This window comes from Corella eumyota, chromosome 2 (assembly GCF_963082875.1).
Source record: "Corella eumyota chromosome 2, kaCorEumy4.1, whole genome shotgun sequence".
NCBI classification, from domain to species: domain Eukaryota; kingdom Metazoa; phylum Chordata; class Ascidiacea; order Phlebobranchia; family Corellidae; genus Corella; species Corella eumyota.
The window spans coordinates 20,929,777-20,954,617 of record NC_137491.1 but is presented as its reverse complement, the minus strand read 5'-3'; the positions used below and the strand labels follow the sequence as shown (position 1 = coordinate 20,954,617).

At 27.1% G+C, this 24,841-nt stretch overlaps 7 protein-coding genes and 1 long non-coding RNA gene across 10 annotated transcripts; all 8 read right to left on the bottom strand.

Annotated features, from left to right (window-relative positions):
- Nucleotides 1-50: 50 nt before the first annotated feature.
- On the bottom strand, nt 51-24,314 carry LOC145742665 (kelch-like protein 12). The gene is made up of 12 exons (XM_082560441.1): nt 24,253-24,314; nt 23,898-24,021; nt 3,383-3,536; nt 3,108-3,325; nt 2,855-3,004; nt 2,639-2,723; nt 2,280-2,380; nt 1,954-2,134; nt 1,567-1,710; nt 1,209-1,370; nt 880-1,036; nt 51-812 (listed from the first exon to the last, which is right to left on the bottom strand). The coding sequence occupies exons 1-12, from the start codon at nt 24,312-24,314 to the stop codon at nt 695-697; spliced, it is 1,656 nt and encodes a 551-aa protein (XP_082416567.1). The 3' UTR covers nt 51-694.
- On the bottom strand, nt 6,212-8,823 carry LOC145743091 (uncharacterized). Of its 2 annotated transcripts, XR_014280984.1 has the most exons (8): nt 8,749-8,823; nt 8,433-8,518; nt 8,084-8,264; nt 7,690-7,833; nt 7,333-7,494; nt 7,008-7,164; nt 6,774-6,940; nt 6,212-6,460 (listed from the first exon to the last, which is right to left on the bottom strand). XR_014280984.1 is itself a non-coding variant. In XM_082560974.1 (7 exons), exons 1-7 carry the CDS (start codon nt 8,816-8,818, stop codon nt 6,835-6,837), a joined length of 906 nt encoding a protein of 301 aa, XP_082417100.1. In that variant the 5' UTR covers nt 8,819-8,823; the 3' UTR covers nt 6,734-6,834. The 2 variants fall into 2 exon arrangements, 1 of the variants encoding a protein (XP_082417100.1); XM_082560974.1 differs by lacking the exon at nt 6,212-6,460 and having other exon boundaries at nt 6,734-6,940.
- Nucleotides 9,226-9,687, bottom strand: LOC145744025 (kelch-like protein 23). The gene is made up of 2 exons (XM_082562116.1): nt 9,534-9,687; nt 9,226-9,476 (listed from the first exon to the last, which is right to left on the bottom strand). The coding sequence occupies exons 1-2, from the start codon at nt 9,685-9,687 to the stop codon at nt 9,226-9,228; spliced, it is 405 nt and encodes a 134-aa protein (XP_082418242.1).
- Nucleotides 9,842-10,209, bottom strand: LOC145744024 (uncharacterized). Its single transcript, XR_014281044.1, has 2 exons — nt 10,079-10,209; nt 9,842-9,974 (listed from the first exon to the last, which is right to left on the bottom strand). It is a non-coding gene; the product is annotated as an uncharacterized LOC145744024 (long non-coding RNA).
- On the bottom strand, nt 10,429-12,347 carry LOC145744023 (uncharacterized). The gene is made up of 6 exons (XM_082562115.1): nt 12,260-12,347; nt 11,912-12,092; nt 11,519-11,677; nt 11,162-11,323; nt 10,825-10,984; nt 10,429-10,757 (listed from the first exon to the last, which is right to left on the bottom strand). Exons 1-6 carry the CDS (start codon nt 12,329-12,331, stop codon nt 10,652-10,654), a joined length of 840 nt encoding a protein of 279 aa, XP_082418241.1. The 5' UTR covers nt 12,332-12,347; the 3' UTR covers nt 10,429-10,651.
- Nucleotides 12,758-13,487, bottom strand: LOC145743481 (kelch-like protein 28). Of its 2 annotated transcripts, XM_082561449.1 has the most exons (3): nt 13,366-13,487; nt 13,091-13,308; nt 12,758-12,989 (listed from the first exon to the last, which is right to left on the bottom strand). In XM_082561449.1, exons 1-3 carry the CDS (start codon nt 13,463-13,465, stop codon nt 12,831-12,833), a joined length of 477 nt encoding a protein of 158 aa, XP_082417575.1. In that variant the 5' UTR covers nt 13,466-13,487; the 3' UTR covers nt 12,758-12,830. The 2 variants fall into 2 exon arrangements, with proteins under 2 accessions (XP_082417575.1, XP_082417573.1); XM_082561447.1 differs by having other exon boundaries at nt 13,091-13,487.
- Nucleotides 14,292-20,383, bottom strand: LOC145743050 (kelch-like protein 12). The gene is made up of 12 exons (XM_082560922.1): nt 20,285-20,383; nt 20,050-20,173; nt 19,730-19,883; nt 19,455-19,672; nt 19,200-19,349; nt 18,934-19,012; nt 18,624-18,715; nt 15,751-15,931; nt 15,361-15,504; nt 15,002-15,163; nt 14,666-14,825; nt 14,292-14,598 (listed from the first exon to the last, which is right to left on the bottom strand). Exons 1-12 carry the CDS (start codon nt 20,344-20,346, stop codon nt 14,484-14,486), a joined length of 1,641 nt encoding a protein of 546 aa, XP_082417048.1. The 5' UTR covers nt 20,347-20,383; the 3' UTR covers nt 14,292-14,483.
- On the bottom strand, nt 20,600-23,196 carry LOC145743051 (uncharacterized). The gene is made up of 8 exons (XM_082560924.1): nt 23,052-23,196; nt 22,843-22,921; nt 22,519-22,610; nt 22,129-22,309; nt 21,740-21,883; nt 21,380-21,541; nt 21,043-21,202; nt 20,600-20,975 (listed from the first exon to the last, which is right to left on the bottom strand). The coding sequence occupies exons 1-8, from the start codon at nt 23,169-23,171 to the stop codon at nt 20,870-20,872; spliced, it is 1,044 nt and encodes a 347-aa protein (XP_082417050.1). The 5' UTR covers nt 23,172-23,196; the 3' UTR covers nt 20,600-20,869.
- Nucleotides 24,315-24,841: the final 527 nt, after the last annotated feature.

Sequence of the window (24,841 nt, the reverse complement as noted above, 5' to 3'; positions counted from 1 at the left end):
AGACAAACTAAGTAACTGCGATTATATTCATAAAAGTTTTAATTGCATATACAATAGTAGTGTAGTGGTAATTACAATATAGGCTATATGTTAATTAAATATACTGTAAATAAAAATAATACAATATAAACTAAAAATCTAAAAAAAATGCGAATTCCTTTCAGAGTGTTTTTGTAATTTGAATAAACCACATCAATATAATTTAACAACCACCATTTTTGCATCACTTATATTTCTTTCTATTCCAGCACCTAATGTCCATTTATTTTTCCCAGGATTGAATTCTTCAATATAATTAACTAAGCGGACAGGGTTTAATGAATTATTGCAAACATCATATTTTTAAAAAATAAATCATGGAAAGTAACACAAATTAAACCTATGAAATTTACCAAAATAACATAAATTCAATGCAAATAAAACTTCAAAAGACTAAATTAATAAAAATAACAAAGTAGTTACAAACATTGGTAATAATTTTAAACTAGAATCACACGAATTTTTTAAATTATATGAAAAAGAAAATCTATAAAATTATATACAAGTATCATGTTATATATTTTTAAGGTTATATTAGTTAAATAATCAATAAAAATAATTTAATATAATTTTAAATGCGTACTTGTTGCGTACTTGAAAAAAGTATTAAAATATTAAATTAACTATTATGACATCACAAATATAAATATTGACATTAAACAACAACCATTGTTGCCAGAAATATTTCCCTTTCTGTTTCAGCAATGATTGTCCACTTGTTGTTCGTTGGATCAAATACTTCAATGGAATTAACTGGATCACCACCAAACCACCTAAATAATAAAACAATAAACCAGAGTTTAATAAATTATTACAAACTAAATATTTAGTTTAACTTACTTATCACCACCCCCAACAACATAAATCTTGCCATCTACAACTGAGGCACAGTGACCAAATCGAGCCTTGTTCAGTGGTGCAACTTCTGACCATGTATCAGTAATAATGTTGTATTTGATCACTGATGAAACTGATTCATCGCCACCTTTCCATCCACCTAGAAAAAATATGTTTAAAATTTTTCAAATTTTAATTTGATTTAGGTAAAAAAATTTCAAAAAGTAATATTTTTATTTTTATTTTTATTAAATTTAATAATTGATTTTGTTAAAAAAAAAATTTTAAGTTAAAGATGATTACAAAAAAAATTTTCTTAAAATTTGACTCACCAGTAACTAATATGTGATTATCCAAAACTACAGCTGCATGATCACTTACATCATATTTCATTGGAGCAATAAGAGACCAATTTTGTTCATCAAAATCAAAACATTCTGATGAACTTAAACCTTCATCTTTATCATTACATCCCCCGATTGCAAATAATTTACCTGAACATAAATATTTGCAGTCTTTACCGTTTTTATTGTATAATTTGTTTACCGCACTGTTTTTTTAAATGTAAACCAAACTTATTAAAATTAAATATCTAATTAAATCGTTTGACATCTTTTTATTGATCGTTAATTTAAATTTTTGCAGTCGAAAAAACATTAAAATAATTTACATGAAATTTTGTATGTTTACCTTTTACAGCAAGTAATGCATGATTACTTCGCGGAACAATCATGTCAGGAATATTTCTTCTTTTATTTGTCCTCACATCCAAGAATTCCCCACTTGATAAAATTTGATTATTTTCATCCTTGCCTCCAGTTGTGTATATACAATCTAGAACAATAATTACTAAGATTTAAATTACTCTACAAAACAAAACCCTGAAAAAACTAAAAAATGTTTTAGTTAAAAAAATCATTATTTAGTTTTTAAGTATATTTTTTTTCACCTTAAAATATAATATTTATTCTAGACTCAAATTGTGTGAATAAAATATATACTACTTTAAAACTAAATAAATTTCAAAATACAAGTTTTAATTCTTTTTCTTAAAAGTGGAAAAGTTCATAAACCAACCATTTATGACAGCTGATGATGCAAACCACCGATCTTGTTGCATTGGACTTTCAACTTTCCATTGAGGATCTACTTCATCTAACTTTAAACTCTCCACAGAGGATTTCCTATACCCTCCCATGATAAAAACTTGTTTGTTGACAACAGCAGATGAAGTTCCACACCTTCCTTCATTTAATTCCTACAATTATATTACAAATTCAAACTACACAAAAGTTTATTATATTTTTTCAACTATGACCCTGTTACATTCTTCAAATTTATTAATAAGTTTTTGATAACAAAAACAAATAAATATAATTTAAATATATTCAAAACTAACTTACTGGCATTGGGTTCCATTTTTTTGTAACAGTGTCAAACAAAATAGCTTCCTTTTTATAATTATCCCCTCCCATAATAAGTAACTTTGTTGAAGCTACAAAATCTATATAATCAACCAAATATAAACATAAAATTTATGTCTATAGGATATATAAGATATATATATATAAATTAAATTATATTAAAATTGAAGCAACAATTTGTCTAGTTTAAAATGAATTAAAAATATTTTTACTCTTTATATCAACAACAAAAAAACTGTTATACAAAATTTGACTTTGTTCATAGAACAAGGACAATTTTTAATTTCATTATTGCGCATAAATGAAGCTAAGATGACCCTAATTTAATAATTACCAACCTTTAGCATTTTCATTTGGTGAAACTAAATTAACCAAAGCAGAGATGAGTATTTGATTACACTCCATAGATTTCATTATCAAATCCTACAAACAAGTTTGTACAAAATGTTATTGTTAATTTTTGTAAAATAACTTTATCCTCAATGTGAAAGGTCGACTCCACGACACACATAGAGTACTGTCAGTTGCAATACAATATTTATAACTGAACTGACCTCTTTCATAACAACTTGTTGTAGAAATTCTCTGCCTAATTTAAGAAGATCAAGAGATTGAAACAATTGGTTGACATGTTTCTGTCGTTCATTGCTGTCATGTTTTATCCAATTCATCATCGCATTGTAAATGACTTTTTCAGATGAAACCTGAAGTGAATAATATTTAATGATTTAAAACTTAAAATTTAATTTGTTAACGTTATTGCAGAACTTTATTTACTTTAAAAACTAAGGAAAATATGATCCTTGCCTTTTTTTCTTTTAGTTTCAAAATAGAAATCAAATCCTCAAAACAAAGTTCGATAAATTCTTGCTTTGATGCAACTTTTTCAAAATTCTCAGCAATCATTTTCTGGGCTCCTTGCTTTAAGTTTTCAAGGTTGTATCTTTGAGAATAAGCCAGCATGGTTAAACAATTCTCAACATCAACAATGGTTTGCAGAAATCCTCCACAAAACTTGCGAAGTTCTAAATATATAACATATTGTAATTTTAAGGTTAAAACTATAATATTATCAATCTTACTGTTAATTTGTAGATAATCTGCAGCTTCCATAATCTCAAAGACATTTTCTTCAGTTATCAGGATTTTTGCAGTGTAGGCATAATCTAAAATAAGTTCCATAATTTCCGAGCTTATTCCTTGGATCTTTACAATAGGATTGTATTTCTCTCTCATCTGTAAAAACATGATTTCTTATAAAACTTATTTATTTTTGTAAAAGTTACACATTTAATAACCTTATTGTATAAGTTACTTTAAATGAAAATTTCCTAAAATGTTTATTTTACCTCAGTTGTAAACATTGTTCCAAAGAAAACACAGAAAAATCCAAGAATGTTTTTGTGAGCAGAATGCTCCTTCACTCCATCGTTGATTATGACATCACAATAAACTTTGTCTTCTTTTCTATCCCTGACATAAAAAAACAATAAATTATCTTTAAGCAACTTATTTTTCAGTTTTGATTGTTTTTTTTAACAATTTTAAATTCTACATTACTTAAAACTAGTTGTAGTTAACGAACCTGTTTAACTCTTCAAATATTTTATCAGTATGACCACTGTTAAATTCTTGACTTTGCACCATTTTCAACAAATTAACAATACACTAAATCATTAAAAATAAGTTGTTATTTTTGAGTCAAAAAAATTAAAATATAAGTAACAATGTAATTTAAAACAACCCTAATAATATCACTGCTCTCATGTTGCAGCGCCCTTGAGTAAGACACTATAAACAGTATAAACTTCTGCTAAGCCAGCACTTGATCAGCAGCATAATTACCAGGCAATTATAATCTATAAAATTCCAAACTGCTTAAATTAACTCGAGACTGGGTTAGGGTAATATTTGTTACTTAATGTTTAGGTCGCACACACAACTTTCCCACATCGAGGATAAAGATATATACAAAAATATATATATTTAAACTAAACAGTAAGTTTTAAAATATTACAAAAAATATCCTGAAACTTAATAAAAAAACAAAGTGTCAGATTCTCATATTTACAAACATTATTACAAACTAACTTTTTATTGGAAAACAGTTCTTTTTAGTTTAACTTATAATCCAAATAACAAACAAAACAATTACAACTTAACTTTAACTACACACTTTCTCAAAAAAATATTTAAATAACATTTAAATAAACAAACATATTACCAGTTAGCCCGTTTATAAACTCTTTATATGAATTAATACTTTTTTTAAAAATTGCATAATTTGTTACAAACTTATAAATATTTAAATAATAATAAGTAAAAAGTTTAAATTATGAATTTCGATTGCCAAAAAAATTATTTTGCTGACCTGCAAAATTCGGGAAATTATGAGTCGGGGAATCACCGATAAAAAAATAATTTAAAAAAATATATAGACATCATAAATTTTAAATTAATAACGTTTACTTTTTCTTTATTATTCGTTGCTTACCTTTATAATTTAAATAATTTTAATAAATAAAAATTTTTTATTACATTTATTAATTTAACAACATAATTAAAATATAAATTCTTATTTTTTCTGTAATTTTTTTTTTTTTTTTCTGTAATTTTTTTTTTTGAAGAGAAGTGTTTAAAAAATTGAGATTTTTTTTACATTAACGTTTTTACTAATATCACACCAATATACAACAACATGTCAATAGCGAGAATTAAACTTTAGGTATTTGGTTTCAAAAATATGTTTACTGTTTCACTGTCGTCAATCAAATGTTTCAAAAATATTTTTCAGAATATTTTTTTAAATGTTTAGAGTTTGATTCCATTAAGGTCAAATTTAAGATGCATTAAACTTAAAACAAAAACATAAGTGTGGTTGTTTCTTACTTAGGCAACGTCAAAGACTAATATAACACAAGTTTGCTGACTTAATTTGTTTTTGTATTTTAATTTTGTTTTTGTACATTAGATTTATCTTTTATCAAGTAATAATATACTTTAAATGATGTGTAAATACTTTTAAACAATTTTTTTTTGAAAAGATAATTTTTTAGATTTTATAATACTTTTTTAGTTTATAAAATTAAAATATAAGACTTTACTATAGCCTACATGTTTAGCCTACAAACTCATGTTTTAAGTTTTGGTTTTATTCTTTAAAATCATTTTTTAGGTTTCGCCTTCCCATCCGTGACTGACCCATACCAATTTGTTGTAACATGGGGACCTGTATGTTGGGTGACTTTTACCCACAAGAACCTGAACCCAAGGAGGAAACGACCCCAATGCTGACCAGATTGGCAAAAGTTTTTAAGAAAATGCCGTGGTACAGAAACTACGTTGTGCAATTCTTGGATTCCTACTTCGGGAAGAGTAAAGTTTAAGTGGAGGTTGATTAAAATGATGTGAAAATACTTAACATGTAAAAATTAAAAAAAAGAATAAATGTTATGTGACAAAAAATAATTACAAATTAATAAAGTTCAAATAATAATTTAAAAAAAATATGAATTTAAATGTTAAATAAAAATATTTCACCAAAAAAAGTGTAAATAAATAAATGTTGTAAAACCAGTAGAAATGTGTTAAAGCAGTTTTTTGAAATTGAATCATAGAACTAATTTAATAAATACAAAGATGTAAACTTAACTAAAATGTTTAAATACTTTAACCAAGTTTTTATTTTTGTTAACTTAGACATTATTTAAAAATATTTATTGAACATTTATAAGACTTTATTTTTAGTTAATAATCTAAAAAAAGAAAACGATTAGTTACCGCATTACTAAAAATGCAATATATTGAATTAAAAAGCCTAATCAAATTAATTACATATTTTAAAAATTTACTCTAAAAATAAGACAAACTAAGTAACTGCGATTATATTCATAAAAGCTTTAATTGCATATACAATAGTAGTGTAGTGGTAATTACAATATAGGCTAATGTTAATTAAATATACTGTAAATAAAAATAATACAATATAAACTAAAAATAAAAAAAAAATTGCGAATTCGTTTCGGAGTGTTTTTGTAATTTGAATAAGCCACATCAATATAATTAAACAACCACCATTTTTGCATCACTTATATTCCTTTCTATTCCAGCACCCAATGTCCATTCACTTTTCCCAGGATTGAATTCTTCAATATAATTAACTAAGCGGATAGGGTTTAATGAATTATTGCAAACATCATATTTTTAAAAAATAAATCATGGAAAGTAACACAAATTAAACCTATGAAATTTACCAAAATAACATAAATTCAATGCAAATAAAAATTCAAAAGACTAAATTACAAAGTAGTTATAAACATTGGTAATAATTTTAAACCAAAATCACACGAATTTTATAAATTATATGAAAAAGAAAATCTATAAAATTATATACAGATATCATGTTATATATTTTTAAGGTTATATTAGTTAAATAATCAATAAAAATAATTAAATATAATTTTAAATGCGTACTTGAAAAAAGTATTAAAATATTAAATTAACCATTATGACATCACAAATATTAATATTGGTATTAAACAACAACCATTGTTGCTGCATTTATTTCCTTTCTTGTTTGGGCAATGATTGTCCACTTGTTGTTCATGGGATCAAATACTTCAATGGAATTAACCGAACCTCTAAATAATAAAACAATAAACCAGAGTTTAATAAATTATTACAAACTAAATATTTAGTTTAACTTACTTATTCCTGCCCCCAACAACATAAATCTTGCCATCTACAACTGAGGCACAGTGACCCCATCGAGCGTTGTTCATTAGTGCAACTTCTGACCATGTATCAGTAATAATGTTGTATTTGATCACCGATGAAACTGCACCAATGTCTTTTAGGTATCCACCTAGAAAAAATATGTTTAAAGTTTTTAAATTTTTATTTGATTTAGATACAAAAAATTTCAAAAAGTAAAAATATTTTTGTTTTTATTAAATTTGATAATTGTTTCTGTTAAAAAATAAATTTTAAGTTAAGGACGATTACAAAATAAATTTAAAAAATCTTGACACACCAGTAACAAATACGTAATCATTTAAAACTACAGCTGCATGATTATTTACACCATGATTCATTGGAGAAAGAAGAGACCACTTTTGTTCATCAAAATCAAAACATTCTGATAAACTTAAACTTTCATCTTCATCATTCCGTCCCCCGATTGCAAATAATTTACCTGAACATAAATATTTAGAGTCTTTACTGTTTTTATTGTATAATTTGTCTACCGCACCGTTTTTTTAAATCTAAACCAAATTAATTGTAATTAAATATCTAATTCAATCGTTTGACATCTTTTTATTGATCGTTAATCTAAATTTTTGCAGTCGAAAAAACATTGAAATAATTTACATGAAATTTGTATGTTTACCTTTTACAGCAAGCAATACATGGTCTTCACGTGGAACAATCATATCAGGAATATTTCCTCTTTTATTTGTCCTCACATCCAAGAATTCCCCACTTGATAAAGTAATAGCATTTTCATCTTTGCCTCCAGTTGTGTAAATACAATCTAAAACAATAATATCCAAGATTTAAATCTCTGTATAAAATAAAAAGACTTATAAAATAAACCTGTTTTAAATAAAGAAAAAAACTGTTAATTAGTTTTTGAGTGTAATTATTTTTCTACCTTAAAAATATTATATTTATTCTAACCCCAAATTGTGTGAACAAAATTTATACCACTTTAAAACTACATAAATTTATAAAATACAAGTTTAATTCCTTTCTTTTGAATATGCAAAAGTTTATAAACCAACCATTTATGACAGCTGATGATGCCCACCACCGAACTTGTTTCATTGGACTTTCAACTTTCCATTGTGGATCTACTTCATCTAACTTTAAACTCTCAACAGAGGATCTACCCTGCCCTCCCATGATGAAAACTTGTTTGTTGACAACAGCAGATGAAGCTCCCCACCTATCTTCATTTAATTTCTGCAAATATATTTTAAAACTTCTATTAAAAAATATTAGAAATTTTATTAAATATTTACCACTTAAACTAATCCCTCTGTTTAAAACAACAACTGTTAGCACAAGAAATTATAAAAAATGTAGACTCTTTAACTAAAATACGAACCAATATATTTAAAACTAACATACTGGCATTGTAGTCCATTGTTTGTTAACAGTGTTAAACAAAATAGCTTCCTTTCCACACCAATCCCCACCCATAATAAGTAACTTTGCTAAATCAGCAATTTCAATGTTAAAAAAATGTTATTTAAGAGAAATAAAAATAATAATACATTTAGGTAGAATAATTAAACAGTTTGGTTTACCTTTTAACTAAAACAAATTTTTTTCTAGTTCATGGTACATATGATTAAAAATAAATCACAAATCGTATAAAGTTAGATATTATTCATTCATCCACAAAAATATTTAACTAAAGTTTGATAAATAAATATTAGTTGACCTTTTTTTTCTGGTGGGGCAAAATTAACCAAAGCAGAGATAAGTATTTGATTACATTCCATAGATTTCATTATCAAATCCTGCAAACAAGTTTGTACTAAATTAAAATTTTATTTTTTAGATAATTTTTTTTTAATATCTTTATCCTTAACATGAAAGGTCGACTTTATGACCCAAACATAGAGTAATGCCAGTAACCCATTTCAGCGGTAAAAAAATAGTTAAACAGTTTAAAATCTTTAATAAAATATTTATGACTGAACTGACCTCTTTCATTACAACTTGTTGTAGAAATTCTCTGCTTAGTTTAGGAAGATCAAGAGATTGAAACAATTGGTTGACATGTTTCTGTCGTTCATTGCTGTCATGTTTTATCCAATTCATCATCGCATTATAAATGACCTTTTCTGATGAAACCTGAAGTTGGTAAGTATTTAAAACTTAAAATTAAATTTGTTAATTTATTGCAGAACTTTATTTACTTTAAAAACTTAAAAAATATATTCCTTGCCTTTTTTTCTTTTAATTTTAGAATAGAAAGCAAATCCTCAAAACAAAGTTTGATAAATTCTTGCTTTAATGCAACTTTTTCAAAATTATCAGCAATTATTTTCTGGGCTCTTTGCTTTAAGTTTTCAAGGTTGTATCTTTGAGAATAAGCCAGCATGGTTAAACAATTCTCAACATCAACCATGGTTTGCAGAAATCCTTCACAAAACTTGCAAAGTTCTAAATATATAATATGTTGTAATTTCAAGGTTAAAACTATAATATTATCAATCTTACTGTTAATTTGTAGATAATCTGCTGCTTCCATAATCTCAACGACATTTTCTTCAGTTATCAGGATTTTTGCAGTGTAGGCATAATCTAAAATAAGTTCCATAATTTCCGAGCTTATTCCTTGGATCTTTACAATGGGATTGTATTTCTCTCTCATCTGTAAAAACATAAATCAAGTTGACTAAACTTATATATTTGCTTGAAACTTATTTATTATAAAGACACTATGCTTTCTAATAAAACTATTTTGTAATACACATTTGACTACTTTACTGTATAAACTTTTTGTCATTGAAAGTTTTAAAAATGTTTTATTTTACCTCAGTTGTAAACATTGTTCCAAAAAAAACACAGAAAAATCCAAGAATGTTTTTGTGAGCAGAATGCTCCTTCACTCCATCATTGATAATGACATCACAATAATCTTTGTCTCCTTTTCTATCCCTGACATAAAAAACAACTCAATTTCTTTAAGAAACATATTATAAACAATTTTTTAAACAATATTACATACTACATTAATTAAAACTGATTTTCAATTAACAAACCTGTTTAAATCTTCAAATATTTTATCAGTATGGCCACTGTTAAATTCTTGACTTCGAACCATTTTTAAACAAATTTATACAACATTAACAACAAACCTAAAACCTTAAAACAAAATTATGGTTAGTAAAACTACAGTGGTTAGAGATGCAAAAAATAAATACATTAGAAATTAAATTATGTTAATGAAAGAAATGACACATTTAATTTATAAAATGGTCCTAATTTAAAAACATAAATTCAATGCAAATAATATTTTAAAAGAATCAATTAGAAAAAAAAGAGATTATAACCATTGGTGGTCAATTTTAAACTAAAATTAAACAGTTATACAAAATTATACATAATAAAAAAATCAGTTAAATTATCTACAGATATCAAGTTATATATTTTACAGGTTTCTAATAGTTTAAATAATCTATTAAAAAATTTTGAATATTTTTTAAATGCATAAATTTTAAATATTGTTTTAAAACAACCACAAAAATATTCTTAAAATGTACTTGTTATGTGGTTAAAAAAAGTATTGAAATAATAAATTATCCATTATGACATCACAAATATAAATATTGGCATTAAACAACAACCATTGTTGCATTATATATTCCCCTTTCTGTTTCAGCAATGATTGTCCACTTGTTGTTTGTGGAATCAAATACTTCAATGGAATTAACATAACCCCTAAATAATAAAACAATAAACCAGAGTTTAATAGATTTTAACAAAATAAATATTTAGTTTAACTTACCCTTTACGCATACCCCCAACAACATAAATCTTGCCATCTACAACTGAGGCACAGTGACCATGTCGAGCCCTGTTCAGTGGTGTAACTTCTAACCATGTATCAGTAATAATGTTGTATTTGATCACTGATGAAACTGGACCAATGCCATCTTGCCATCCACCTAGAAAAAATATGTTAAAAGTTTTTCAAATTTTAATTTGATTTAGATAAAAAAAAATTCAAAAAATAATAATTTTATTTTTATTTCTATTAAATTTAATAATTGTCTCTGTTAAAAAATAAATTTTAAGTTAAAGACAATTACAAAAAAAATTTACTTTAAAAAAATTTGACTCACCAGTAACTAATATGTGATCATCTAAAACTACAGCTGCATGATCACTTACATCATATTTCATTGGGGAAATAAGAGACCACTTTTGTTCATCAAAATCAAAACATTCTAATGAACTTAAACTTCTATTTTTATCATTACATCCCCCGATTGCAAATAATTTACCTGAACATAAATATTTAGAGTCTTTACCGTTTTTATTGTATAATTTGTTTACCGCACTGTTTTTTTAAATCTAAACCAAATTAATTAAAATTAAATATTTAATTAAATGGTTTGACATCTTTTTATTGATCATTAATCCAAATTTTTGCAGTTGAAAAAACGTTGAAATAATTTACATGAAATTTGTATGTTTACCTTTTGCAGCAAGTAATACATGGTTTCTACGTGGAACAATCATGTCAGGAATATTTCCTCTTTTATTTGTCCTCACATTCAAGAATTCCCCATTTGATAAAGTAATATTATTTTCATCCTGGCCTCCAGTTGTGTAAATACAATCTAGAACAATAATTACTAAGATTTAAAATACTCTACAAAACAAAACCCTTAAAAAACTGAAAAATGTTTTAATTAAAAAGATCATTAATTTAGTTTTTAAGTATATTTATTATTTTTACCTTAAAATATAATATTTATTGTAGACCTTAAATTGTGTTAATAAAATCTATACCACTTTAAAACTGAATAAATTTTTAAAGAACAAGTTTAATTTCTTTTTCTTAAAATTGCAAAAGTTTATAAACCAACCATTTATGACAGCTGATGATGCACACAACCGAGCTTGTTTCATTGGACTTTCAACTTTCCATTGTGGATCTACTTCATCTAACTTTAAACTCTCAACAGAGGAACTATTCCACCCTCCCATGATGAAAACTTGTTTGTTGACAACAGCAGATGAAGCTCCATACCTTCCTTCATTTAATTTCTACAAATAAATTTCAAAAATTCTATTAAAAAATATTAGCAATTTTATAAATATGTACTAAAAAACTACAACAAATTAAATAGTTTGACCTAATTTAAAAAAATAATAGCCCAAGAAATTAAAAATTTGGGTTCTTATACAATCCAATATATTTTAAACTAACATACTGGCATTGGAGTCCATTGTTTGGTAACAGTGTCAAACAAAATAGCTTTCTTTTTATAATCATCCCCTACCATAATAAGTAACTTTGCTGGATCTGCAAATTAAATGTTAAAAAAATATATACATATTTGATAAAAAGAGTAAAATATACTTAAATACCAAATTAATATAAAAACAAATCTGGCCAACCATTAATCTAAAAGTAAAAATTTTCACAGTTTTTAATAATGAAAAAAACTTAAAATGACCAGGTCATTAAATTTTATTTATTTTACAATAAAATTTAATTTAAATTTGATAAATAAATATTTGTTGACCTTTTTGTTCTAGTGGGGCAAAATTAACCAAAGCAGAGATAAGCATTTGATTACATTCCAAAGATTTCATTATCAAATCCTGCAAACAACTTTGTACAAAATTCTAATTTTATTTTTTAGATAATTTTTTAAAAATATCTTAACCTTAATGTGAAAGGTCGACTTTACGACCCAAACATAGAGTAATGCCAGTTACCCATTCCAGCGGTAAAAAATATTTAAACAGTTTAAAACCTTTCAATAAAATATTTATGTTTCAACTGACCTCTTTTATTACAACTTGTTGTAGAAATTCTCTGCCTAATTTAAAAAGATCAAGAGATTGAAACAATTGGTTGACATGTTTCTGTCGTTCATTGCTGTCATATTTTATCCAATTTATCATCGCATTGTAAATGACCTTTTCAGATAAAACCTAAAGTTGGTAAGTATTTGAATATTTAAAATATAAAAGTTAATTTGTTAAGGTTACAACAGAACTTATTCACTTTAAAAAAATAAAAAAATATTTCTTGCCTTTTTTTCTTTCAGTTTCAGAATAGAAATCAAATCCTCGAAACAAAGTTTGATAAATTCTTGCTTTGATGCAACTTTTTCAAAATTCTCAGCAATCATTTTCTGGGCTCCTTGCTTTAAGTTTTCAAGGTTGTATCTTTGAGAATAAGCCAGCATGATTAAACAATTCTCAACATCAACAATGGTTTGCAGAAATTTTCCACAAAACTTGCGAAGTTCTAAATATATAATATATTGTAATTTTAAGATTAAAACTATAAAAATATCAATCTTACTGTTAATTTGTAGATAATCTGCTGCTTCCATAATCTCGAAGACATTTTCTTCAGTTATCAGGATTTTTGCAGTGTAGGCATAATCTAAAATAAGTTCCATAATTTCCGAGCTTATTCCTTGGATCTTTACAATGGGATTGTATTTCTCTCTCATCTGTAAAAACATGAATCAAGTTGATTAAACTAATATATTTGCTTGAAAAATAATTTTTTATAAAGACACTATGCTTTCTAATAAAACACATTTAACTACCTAACTGTATAAACTATTTGTTGTCATTGAAAGTTTTAAAAATGTTTTATTTTACCTCAGTTGTAAACATTGTTCCAAAGAAAACACAGAAAAATTCAAGAATGTTTTTGTGAGCAGAATGCTCCTTCACTCCATCGTTGATTATGACATCACAATAAACTTTGTCTTCTTTTCTATCCCTGACATGAAAAACAAATCATTATCTTTAAAAAACATATTATAAACAATTTATTAAACAATTTTACATTCTACATTGATTAAAACTGATTTTTAATTAACAAACCTGTTTAACTCTTCAAATATTTTATCAGTATGACCACTGTTAAATTCTTGACTTCGAACCATTTTTAAACAAATTAATACAACATTAACAACAAACCTAAAACCTTAAAACAAAATTATGGTTAGTAAAACTACAGTGGTTAGAGATGCAAAACATAAATACATTAAAAATTAAATTATGTTAATGAATGAAAAAGATGACACATTTAATTTATAAAATAGTCCTAATTTAAAAACATAAATTCAATGCAAATAATATTTTAAAAGAATCAATTAGAAAAAAATACTAAGAGATTATAACCATTAGTGGTCAATTTTAAACTAAAATTAAACAGTTATATAAAATTATACAAAATAAAAAAATCAATAAAATTATCTACAGATATCAGGTTATATATTTTACAGGTTTTTAATAGTTTAAATAATCTATTAAAAAATTTTGAATATTTTTTAAATGCATAAATTTTAAATATTGTTTTAAAACAACCACAAAAATATTCTTAAAATGTTCTTGTTATGTGGTTAAAAAAAGTAATAAAATAATAAATCAACCAATATGACATCACAAATATAAATATTGGCATTAAACAACAACCATTGTTGCCTGAAATATTTTCCTTTTTGTTTTAGCAATGATTGTCCATTTGTTGTTTGTGGGATCAAATACTTCAATGGAATTAACTGGATGATAATACCCACTAAATAATAAAACAATAAACCAGAATTTAATAAATTATTACAAACTAAATATTTAGTTTAACTTACCCTTTACCGAAGCCCCCAACAACATAAATCTTGCCATCTACAACTGAGGCACAGTGACCCCATCGAGCCTTGTTCATTGGGGCAACTTCTGACCATGCATCAGTAATAATATTGTATTTGATCACTGATGAAAGTGTGACTGAGCCATCTTTCAATCCACCTAGAAAAAATATGTTTAAAGTTTTTCAAATTTTTATTTGATTTAGATACAAAAATTTCAAAAAGTAATAATTTTATTTTTATTTCCATTAAGTTTAATAATTGTTTCTGTTGAAAAATAAATTTTAAGTTAAAGATGATTACAAAAAAAATTTACTTTAAAAAAATTTTACTCACCAGTAACAAATATGTGATCATCTAAAACTACAGCTGCATGTTCATTTACACGATATTTCATTGAAGAAATAGGAGACCACTTTTGTTTATCAAAATCAAAACATTCTGATGAACTTAATGTTTTACCTTTATTATCATATCCCCCGATTGCAAATAATTTACCTGAACATAAATATGTAGAGTCTTTACTGTTTTTATTGTATAATTTGTCTACCACACTGTTTTTTTTAAAACTAAACCAAACTTACTAAAATTAAATATTTAATTAAATCGTTTGACATCTTTTTATTGATCGTTAATCTAAATTTTTGCAGTCGAAAAAACATTAAAATAATTTACATGAAATTTTGTATGTTTACCTTTTACAGCAAGTAATACATGGTCTCTACGTGGAACAATCATGTCAGGAATATTTCCCCTTTTATTTGTCCTCACATCCAAGAATTTCCCACTTGATAAAGTAAAATTATTTTCATCTTGGCCTCCAGTTGTGTAAATACAATCTAGAACAATAATTACTAAAATTTAAATTACTCTACAAAACAAAACCCTTAAAAACCTAAAAAATGTTTTAATTAAAAAGATTATTAATTAGTTTTCAAGTATATTTATTATTTTTACCTTAAAATATAATATTTATTCTAAACTCAAATTGTGTTAATAAAATCTATACACCTTTAAAATTAATAAAATTTTAAAGAACAAGTTTAATTTCTTTTTCTTAAAAGTGCAAAAGTTTATGAACCAACCATTTATGACAGCTGATGATGCATAACACCGAGCTTGTTTCATTGGAGGTTCAACTTTCCATTGTGGATCTACTTCATCTAACTTTAAACTCTCAACGGAGGATATCTTATATCCTCCCATGATAAAAACTTGTTTGTTGACTACAGCAGATGAAGCTCCCCATCTTTCTTCATTTAATTCCTACAAATTTATTTCAAAAATTTTATTAAAAAATTTCCGGGGTGAGTCCAAGAGCTTCAGTGGTATCTGTTTAAGTCCCATGGTGTTTATATGAGGCTCGGGCTATTAATGTAAGTCCAGATCGGTTTATACGAGTTTATATGAGGCCTGGGAGTGTTTAAATAAGGCCCGGGGTGTTTATATGAAGCCCGAGGTGTTTATATGAGGTTCGGAGTGTTTTATACAAGTTTATATAAGGCCCTGGGTGTATATATGAGGCCCGGGGTGTTTATATGGGGCCCGGGGTTTTTATATAAAGCCCGATGTGTTAATATGAGGCCTGCTTTATTAAAAAAAGAACATCCTATAACACAAAGTATTGCACTATTTGTAAAAAAAACTTAAAAATCTTAATAAGATTCCAAAATGTCTTTGATATATCGCTAATATTATTGGCACAACTTAAAGGCTTGCAAATCAAATTTACAGTCAAATTCTGAAATTGGACAAATAACACATGTATAGCAATAAATCACGTAATAAAATTATCAGCTAATTAAAAGTAGAATTGTAGTTTTTACATGTAAAGTGTGCCATATAAGGTTTGTATTATTGCGAAATTTATTCAGAACACGTTACTAGAAGAAAAAAAAAACGACACAAAAATGTTGTCGCAACGGAAAAACAACAATCTTGCTAAAATAGTTTTTCAGGTCTATTGTTTAATTCTTTTTCTGTGGTTTTTTTATACAATATTGAAAATATGGTAATTTGTTGCTTTTAATATGCCTATATATTTTATGCATAAAGTATGTTGACCAAAAAAAATTCGATGGTCGATTTAATTCAATAAAAGTTGAAAATTGAAATTTTTTTCGATGTTGAAACCAACAACTAGAGCCTCATATAAACGCGGGCCATTATATAAACTTATCTAAAACACCCCGAGCCTTATATTAAAACCCCGGCCGCCATATCAACACATTGGGCCTAAATAGACTCGATAAAACAACCCGGGCCTCATATAAACTCAAATAAAACACCCCGGGCCTCATAAAAATTCGTATAAAATATCCCGGGCCTTATAAAAACTAGTATAAAACACCCCGGGGATTATATAAACTCGTATAAAACACCCCTGCCCTCATTTTAACACCCCGGGCCTCATAAAAACTCATATAAAAGACCCCGGGCCTCATTTCAACATCTTGGGCCTCATAAAAATTTGTATAAAACACCTCGGGCCTCATTTAAACACCCAGGGCCTCATAAAAACTCGTATAAAACACCCTGGGCCTTATTTAAATACCCCGGGCCTTATTTAAACACCCCGGGCCTTATTTAAACACCCGGTGCCTTATTTAAACACCCCGGGCCTCATATAAACACCCCGAGCCTAATATAAACACCCCGGGCCTCACATAAACACCCCGGGCCTTATTTAAACACCCCGGGCCTCATTTTAACACTCCGGGCCTTACTTAAACACCCCAGGCCTTATTTAAACACTGCGGGCCTTATTTAAACACCCGGGCCTCATTTAAACACCCCGTGCCTAATATAAACACCCCGGGCTTCATATTAACACCCCGGGCTTCATATAAACACTCCGGGCCTCATATAAACACTCCGGGCCTCATATAAACTCGGTAAAATACCTCGGGCCTAACATAAACCCCCGGGCCTCATATAAACACCCCGTACCTCATATAAACACCCCGGGCCTCATATATACACCCAGGGCCTCATATAAACCCCCGGGCCTCATATAAACACCCCGTACCTCATATAAACACCCCGTACCTCATATAAACACCCCGTACCTCATATAAACACCCCGGGATTCATATATACACCCAGGGCCTCATATAAACCCCCGTACCTCATATAAACACCCCGTACCTCATATAAACACCCCGTACCTCATATAAACACCCCGGGCCTCATATAAACACCCCGTACCTCATATAAACACCCCGGGATTCATATATACACCCAGGGCCTCATATAAACCCCCGTACCTCATATAAACACCCCGTACCTCATATAAACACCCCGTACCTCATATAAACACCCCGGGCCTCATATAAACACCCCGGGCCTCATATAAACACCCCGGGCCTCATATAAACACCCCGGGCCTCATATAAACACCCCGTACCTCATATAAACTCGGTAAAACAACCCGGGCCTCATTTAAACTTGTATAAAATACCTCGGGCCTAATATAAACATCCCGGGCCTCATATAAACATGATAAAACACCCCGGGCCTCACATAAACACCCCGGGCCTCATATAAACTTGATAAAACGACGCGAGCTATGTATAAAACACCCTGCGCCATTTTTTAACACCCTGTGCCCCATAAAAACACGTATAAAACACCCCAGGCCTTATTTAAACACTCCGGGCCTCATATAAACTCGTATAAACCAATCTGGACTTATATTAATAGCCCGAGCCTCATATAAACACCCAGAGACTTAAATAAATACCACCGAAGCTCTTGGACTGACCCCGCGCTTTCAGCACATACCCCGGGCCTACCCCGGGCCCCCCGGGCCTCCCGGGCGTATTTTAGTACAACCCCTAAAAAACTACAACAAATTAAATAGGTTGACCTGATTAATATAAAAAATGTTAGCCCAAGTAATTAAAAATTTTGAACTCTTGAATTAAAATACAATCCAATATATTTAAAACTAACATACTGGCATTGAAGTCCATTGTTGGGTAACAGTGTTAAACAAAATAGCTTCCTCTTCATAATCATACCCTCCCATAATCAGTAACTTTGCGTGATCTGCAGCATAAAATTAAAAAAATTAAATATTTAATAAAAGAGTAAAATATACTTAAATACCAAATTAATATGAAAACAAATTTGGCCAACAATTAATCTAAAAGTAACGATTTTTACAGTTTTTAATAATGAAAAAAACTTAAAATGACCAGGTCATTAAATTTTATTTATTCTACAACAAAATTTAATTTAAATTTGATAAATAAATATTTGTTGACCTTTTTGTTCTAGTGGGGCAAAATTAACCAAAGCAGAGATAAGCATTTGATTACATTCCAAAGATTTCATTATCAAATCCTGCAAACAAGTTTGTACAAAATTTTAATTTTATTTTTTAGATAATTTTTTAAAAATATCTTTATCCTTAACATGAAAGGTCGACTTTATGACCCAAACATAGAGTAATGCCAGTTACCCATTTCAGTGGTAAGAAAATAGTTAAACAGTTTAAAATCTTTAATACAATATTTATGACTGAACTGACCTCTTTCATTACAACTTGTTGTAGAAATTCTCTGCCTAATTTAGGAAGATCAAGAGATTGAAACAATTGGTTAACATGTTTCTGTCGTTCATTGCTGTCATGTTTTATCCAATTCATCATCGCATTGTAAATGACCTTCTCAGATGAAACCTAAAGTTGTGCATATTATTAAGGATTTTAAATATAAAAATCAATTTTCTAGGTTTGTAACTCAACTTTTTTATCTAAAAAACTACTAAAAAATAATTTTCTTGCCTTTTTTTCTTTTAGTTTCAGAATAGAAATCAAATCCTCGAAACAAAGTTTGATAAATTCTTGCTTTGATGCAACCTTTTCAAAATTATCAGCAATCATTTTCTCGGCTCCTTGCTTTAAGTTTTCAAGGTTGTATTTTTGAGAATAAGCCAGCATGGTTAAACAATTCTCAACATCAACAATGGTTTGCAGAAATTTTCCACAAAACTTGCGAAGTTCTAAATATATAATACGTTGTAATTTTAAGGTTAAAACTATAATATTATCAATCTTACTGTTAATTTGTAGATAATCTGCTGCTTCCATAATCTCAAAGACATTTTCTTCGGTTATCAGGATTTTTGCAGTGTAGGCATAATCTAAAATAAGTTCTATAATTTCCGAGCTTATTCCTTGGATCTTTACAATGGGATTGTATTTCTCTCTCATCTGTAAAAACATAAATCAAGTTGACTAAACTCATATTTTTGCTTAAACATTATTTATTATAAAGACACTATGATTTCTAATAAAACTATTTTGTAATAAAACACATTTGACTACTTTACTGTATAAACTTTTTGCCATTGAAAGTTTTTAAATTGTTTTTATTTACCTCAGTTGTAAACATTGTTCCAAAAAAAACACAAAATAATCCGAGAATGTTTTTATGAGCAGAATGCTTCTTTGTTCCATCATTGATTATGACATCACAATAATTTTTGTCTCCTTTTCTATCTCTGACATGAAAAACGGTACATTATCTTTAAGCAACTTATTTTAAGGTATAAATATTTTATTACATATTATTGAATTTGACTTTAAATTAAAACTAGTTGTGGTTAACAAACCTGTTTAACTCTTCAAATATTTTATCAGTATGACCACTGTTAAATTCTTGACTTCGAACCATTTTTAAACAAATTTAAACAACATTAACAACAAACCTAAAACCTTAAAACAAAATTATGGTTAGTAAAACTACAGTGGTTAGAGATGCAAAACATAAATACATTAGAAATTAAATTATGTTAATGAACAAAAAAGATGACACATTCAATTTATAAAATGGTCCTAATTTAAAAACATAAATTCAACGCAAATAATATTTTAAAAGAATCAATTAGAAAAAAAATACTAAGAGATTATAACCATTAGTGGTCAATTTTAAACTAAAATAAAACAGTTTTATAAAATTATACAAAATAAAAAAATCAATAAAATCATATATAGATATCAAGTTATATATTTTACAGGTTTTCAATAGTTTAAATAATCTATTAAAAAACTTTGAATATTTTGTAAATGCATAAATTTTAAATATTGTTTTTAAACAACCACGAAAAAATATTCTTAAAATGTACTTGTTATGTGGTTAAAAAAAGTATTAAAATAATAAATTAACCATTATGACATCACAAGTATTAATATTGGCATTAAACAACAACCATTGTTGCACAATATATTTCCTTTTTTGTTTCAGCAATAATTGTCCACTTGTTGTTCATAGGATCAAATGTTTCAATGGAATTAACATAACCCCTAAATAATAAAACAATAAACCAGAGTTTAATAAATTATTACAAACTAAATATTTAGTTTAACTTACCTGTTATCACTGCCCCCAACCACATAAATCTTGCCATCTACAACTGAGGCACAGTGACTATATCGTGCCTTGTTTAGTGGTGCAACTTCTGACCATGTATCAGTAATAATGTTGTATTTGATCACTGATAAAACTGCACCGATGCCATCTCGACATCCACCTAGAAAAAATATGTTTAAAGTTTTTCAAATTTTAATTTGCTTTGGATAAAAAAATTAAAAAAAGGAAAATTTTTTATTTTTATTTCTATTAAATTTAATAATTGTCTCTGTTAAAAAATAAATTTTAAGTTAAAGACAATTACAAAAAAAATTAACTTTAAAAAAATTTGACTTACCAGTAACTAATATGTGATCATCCAAAACTACAGCTGCATGATCATTAACACCCTGATTCATTGGAGAAAGAAGAGACCACTTTTGTTTATCAAAATCAAAACATTCTGATAAATTTAAACTTTTATCTTTATCATCAACTCCCCCGATTGCAAATAATTTACCTGAACATGAATATTTGGAGTCTTTACCATTTTTACTGTATAATTATTTGTTTACCGCACTGTTTTTTTAACTCCAAACCAAATTAATTAAAATTGAATATTTAATTAAATCGTATGACATCCTTTTATTGATCGTTAATATAAATTTTTGCAGTCGAAAAAACATTGAAATAATTTACATGAAATTTGTATGTCTACCTTTTACAGCAAGTAAAGCATGATCGCTACGTGGAACAATCATGTCAGGAATATTTCCCCTTTTATTTGTCCTCACATCCAAGAATTCCCCACTTGATAAAAGAATATCATTTTCATCTTGCCCTCCAGTTGTGTAAATACAATCTACAACAATAATTACCAAGATTTAAATACTCTACAAAAAAAAACCTTCAAAAACCAAAAAATGTTTTAATTAAAAAGATCATTAATTAGTTTGTAAGAATATTTATTTTTTTTACCTTAAAATATTTTATTTATTCTAGACTCAAATTGTGTTAATAAAATCTATACCACTTTAAAACTAAATAAATTTCTAAAAAAGAAGTTTAATTTCTTTTTCTTAAAATTGCAAAAGTTTATAAACCAACCATTTATGACAGCTGATGATGCAAACCACCGAGCTTGTTTCATTGGACTTTTAACTTTCCATTGTGGATCTACTTCATCTAACCTTAAACTCTCAACAGAGGATTTATCCCTCCCTCCCATGATGAAAACTTTTTTGTTGACAACAGCAGATGTAGCTCCAGACCTTTTTTCATTTAATTCCTACAATTATACTTTATTTGAGTTCACATTAAATAGCTTAAAAAAATTTATACTTTTACCTTATTTAAAAAAAATATTAGCAATTTTATTAAATATTTACAACTTAAACTAATCCCCCTGTTTAAAACAACAACTGTTAGCACAAGAAATTATAAAAAATTTAGACTCTTGAATTAAAATACAATCCAATATATTTAAAACTAACATACTGGCATTGAAGTCCATTGTTGGGTAACAGTGTTAAACAAAATAGCTTCCTTTTTATAACTATACCCTCCCATAATAAGTAACTTTGCTGGATCTGCAATTTTAATGTTAAAAAAATGTTATTTAAGAAAAATAAAAAAGAAAATAATATATTTAGGTAAAATAATTAAACAGTTTGGTTTACCTTTTAACTAAAACAAAATTTTTTTCTAGTTTATGGTACATATAATTAAAAATAAATCACAAATTTTATAAAGTTGGGTTTAATATTATTCCTTCATCCACAAAAAATTTAACTAAAGTTTTATAAATAAATATAAGTTGACCTTTTTTTTCTGGTGGGGCAAAACTAACTAAAGCAAAAAGAAGTAAATGAGAACATTCCATAGATTTCATTATCAAATCCTGCAAAAAAGTTTGTACAAAATGTTATTTTTATTTTTTGTAAAATAACTTTATCCTCAATGTGAAAGATCACCTCCCAACACACATAGAGTACTGTCAGTTGCAATACAATATTTATAACTAAACTGACCTCTTTCATAACAACTTGTTGTAGAAATTCTCTGTCAAATTTAAGAAGATCAAGAGATTGAAACAATTGGTTAACATGTTTCTGTCGTTCATTGCTGTCATGTTTTATCCAATTCATCATCGCATTATAAATGACCTTCTCAGATGAAACCTAAAGTTGGTAAGTATTTAAATATTTAAAATATAAAAGTTAATTTGTTAAGTTTACTGCAGAACTTTATTTACTTTAAAAACTAAGAAAAATATATTTCTTGCCTTTTTTTCTTTTAATTTTAGAAGAGAAAGCAAATCCTCGAAACAAAGTTTGATGAATTCTTGCTTTGATGCAACGTTTTCAAAATTATCAGCAATCATTTTCTGGGCTCCTTGCTTTAAGTTTTCAAGGTTGTATCTTTGAGAATAAGCCAGCATGGTTAAACAATTCTCAACATCAACAATGGTTTGCAGAAATCCTCCACAAAACTTGCGAAGTTCTAAATATATAACACGTTGTAATTTTAAGGTTAAAACTATAATATCAATCTTACCGTTAATTTGTAGATAATCTGCTGCTTCCATAATCTCGAAGACATTTTCTTCGGTTATCAGGATTTTTGCAGTGTAGGCATAATCTAAAATAAGTTCCATAATTTCCGAGCTTATTCCTTGAATCTTTACAATGGGATTGTATTTCTCTCTCATCTGAAAAAGCATAAATCAAGTTGACTAAACTCATATATTTGCTTGAAACCTATTTATTATAAAGACACTATGATTTCTGATAAAACTATTTTGTGATAAAACGCATTTGACTACTTTACTGTATAAACTTTTTGTCATTAAAAGTTATTAAATTGTTTTATTATACCTCAGTTGTAAACATTGTTCCAAAGAAAACACAAAAAAATCCAAGAATGTTTTTGTGAGCAGAATGCTCCTTCACTCCATCATTGATTATGACATCACAATAAACTTTGTCTCCATTTCTATCCCTGACATAAAAACAATAAATAGCTAAAAGATTATTTTATACACTATCTATAAATATAGTATAAAATATTTTTAAAATTTATTATCCTTATTAAAATAACTGGCTTTAAGTTGATTGTGATATTCTTGTTGCTTAGTTTAATAATGCCTTTTTGTTAAGTTATGTAGCATATTTTCTAATTATATTATACTTCTCTTAAACAATCTTAAATTCTACATTGCAGTTAACAAACCTGTTTAACTCTCTAAATATTTTATCAGTATGGCCACTGTTAAATTCTTGACTTCGCACCATTTTTAATAAATTAACAATAATTTAAAGCATTAAAATAAAAAAATTTACAGTAACTGTATGTTTTATTGAAGTAAAAATATAACATTAAAATCTTATAACAACATCGTAAACAAAATTGCATTTTTTTGACTAGAAATAATTCAAGCATTTGTTTTATAGTTTAATTCTAATCATCTAATTAGCATATGCTAACTCAAACAAAAACAAATTTTAACTTAATTGTATAGTTCTTACACTTAATACATTGTAAATGCTAAGATACTTTGTTTGACTTTTTTTTGAATAGTAATTAAAAGAATACCTAAAGTGTTGTATATATTAAAATAACAAATACCACAAAAACTTAATACTAATAAGTAATGCATTTATAATCATTTAATAATATTAACTTAATTTTGATCAAATGCCGTTTTTCAAATTCTGATTTTTTTAGTAAAGTGGGCGGATACAAGAAATAGAAACTTCAATGCAAATTAAAGACAATTTTTGGACGGAAAACCAGATTTATATACAGTAACAACTACGTT

Excerpts from the sequence above, each read along its gene's own strand:
- LOC145744025 (XM_082562116.1), bottom strand. The coding sequence starts at position 9,687 with ATGAGAGAGAAATACAATCCCATTGTAAAGATCCAAGGAATAAGCTCG. Across the intron at positions 9,477-9,533 it reads AGATTATCTACAAATTAACA|AACTTTGCAAGTTTTGTGAA; the intron begins GTAAGATTGATA and ends TTATATATTTAG.
- LOC145743091 (XM_082560974.1), bottom strand. The coding sequence starts at position 8,818 with ATGAAATCTATGGAATGTAATCAAATACTTATCTCTGCTTTGGTTAAT. Across the intron at positions 8,519-8,748 it reads TGCCCCACCAGAAAAAAAAG|CAAAGTTACTTATTATGGGT; the intron begins GTCAACTAATAT and ends TTGCTGATTTAG. Across the intron at positions 7,495-7,689 it reads TGTATTGCTTGCTGTAAAAG|GTAAATTATTTGCAATCGGG; the intron begins GTAAACATACAA and ends ATTTATGTTCAG.
- LOC145743481 (XM_082561447.1), bottom strand. The coding sequence starts at position 13,465 with ATGGAACTTATTTTAGATTATGCCTACACTGCAAAAATCCTGATAACT. Across the intron at positions 12,990-13,090 it reads TGAAACTGAAAGAAAAAAAG|GTTTTATCTGAAAAGGTCAT; the intron begins GCAAGAAATATT and ends TACCAACTTTAG.
- LOC145743050 (XM_082560922.1), bottom strand. The coding sequence starts at position 20,346 with ATGGTTCGAAGTCAAGAATTTAACAGTGGTCATACTGATAAAATATTT. Across the intron at positions 19,350-19,454 it reads TGAAACTAAAAGAAAAAAAG|GTTTCATCTGAGAAGGTCAT; the intron begins GCAAGAAAATTA and ends GCACAACTTTAG. Across the intron at positions 19,013-19,199 it reads AACAAGTTGTAATGAAAGAG|GATTTGATAATGAAATCTTT; the intron begins GTCAGTTCAGTC and ends ACTTGTTTGCAG.
- LOC145743051 (XM_082560924.1), bottom strand. The coding sequence starts at position 23,171 with ATGATGAATTGGATAAAACATGACAGCAATGAACGACAGAAACATGTT. Across the intron at positions 22,310-22,518 it reads AACAATGGACTTCAATGCCA|GAATTAAATGAAAAAAGGTC; the intron begins GTATGTTAGTTT and ends GTATAATTGTAG. Across the intron at positions 21,203-21,379 it reads TGATCACATATTAGTTACTG|GTGGATGTCGAGATGGCATC; the intron begins GTAAGTCAAATT and ends TATTTTTTCTAG.
- LOC145744023 (XM_082562115.1), bottom strand. The coding sequence starts at position 12,331 with ATGGTAGGGGATGATTATAAAAAGAAAGCTATTTTGTTTGACACTGTT. Across the intron at positions 12,093-12,259 it reads AACAATGGACTCCAATGCCA|AAATTAAATGAAGGAAGGTA; the intron begins GTATGTTAGTTT and ends ATTTATTTGTAG. Across the intron at positions 10,985-11,161 it reads TGATCACATATTAGTTACTG|GTGGATGGCAAGATGGCATT; the intron begins GTGAGTCAAATT and ends TATTTTTTCTAG.
- LOC145742665 (XM_082560441.1), bottom strand. The coding sequence starts at position 24,314 with ATGGTGCGAAGTCAAGAATTTAACAGTGGCCATACTGATAAAATATTT. Across the intron at positions 3,537-23,897 it reads GAACAATGTTTACAACTGAG|ATGAGAGAGAAATACAATCC; the intron begins GTATAATAAAAC and ends ATGTTTTTACAG. Across the intron at positions 813-879 it reads GTTGTTGGGGGTGGTGATAA|GTGGTTTGGTGGTGATCCAG; the intron begins GTAAGTTAAACT and ends TTTATTATTTAG.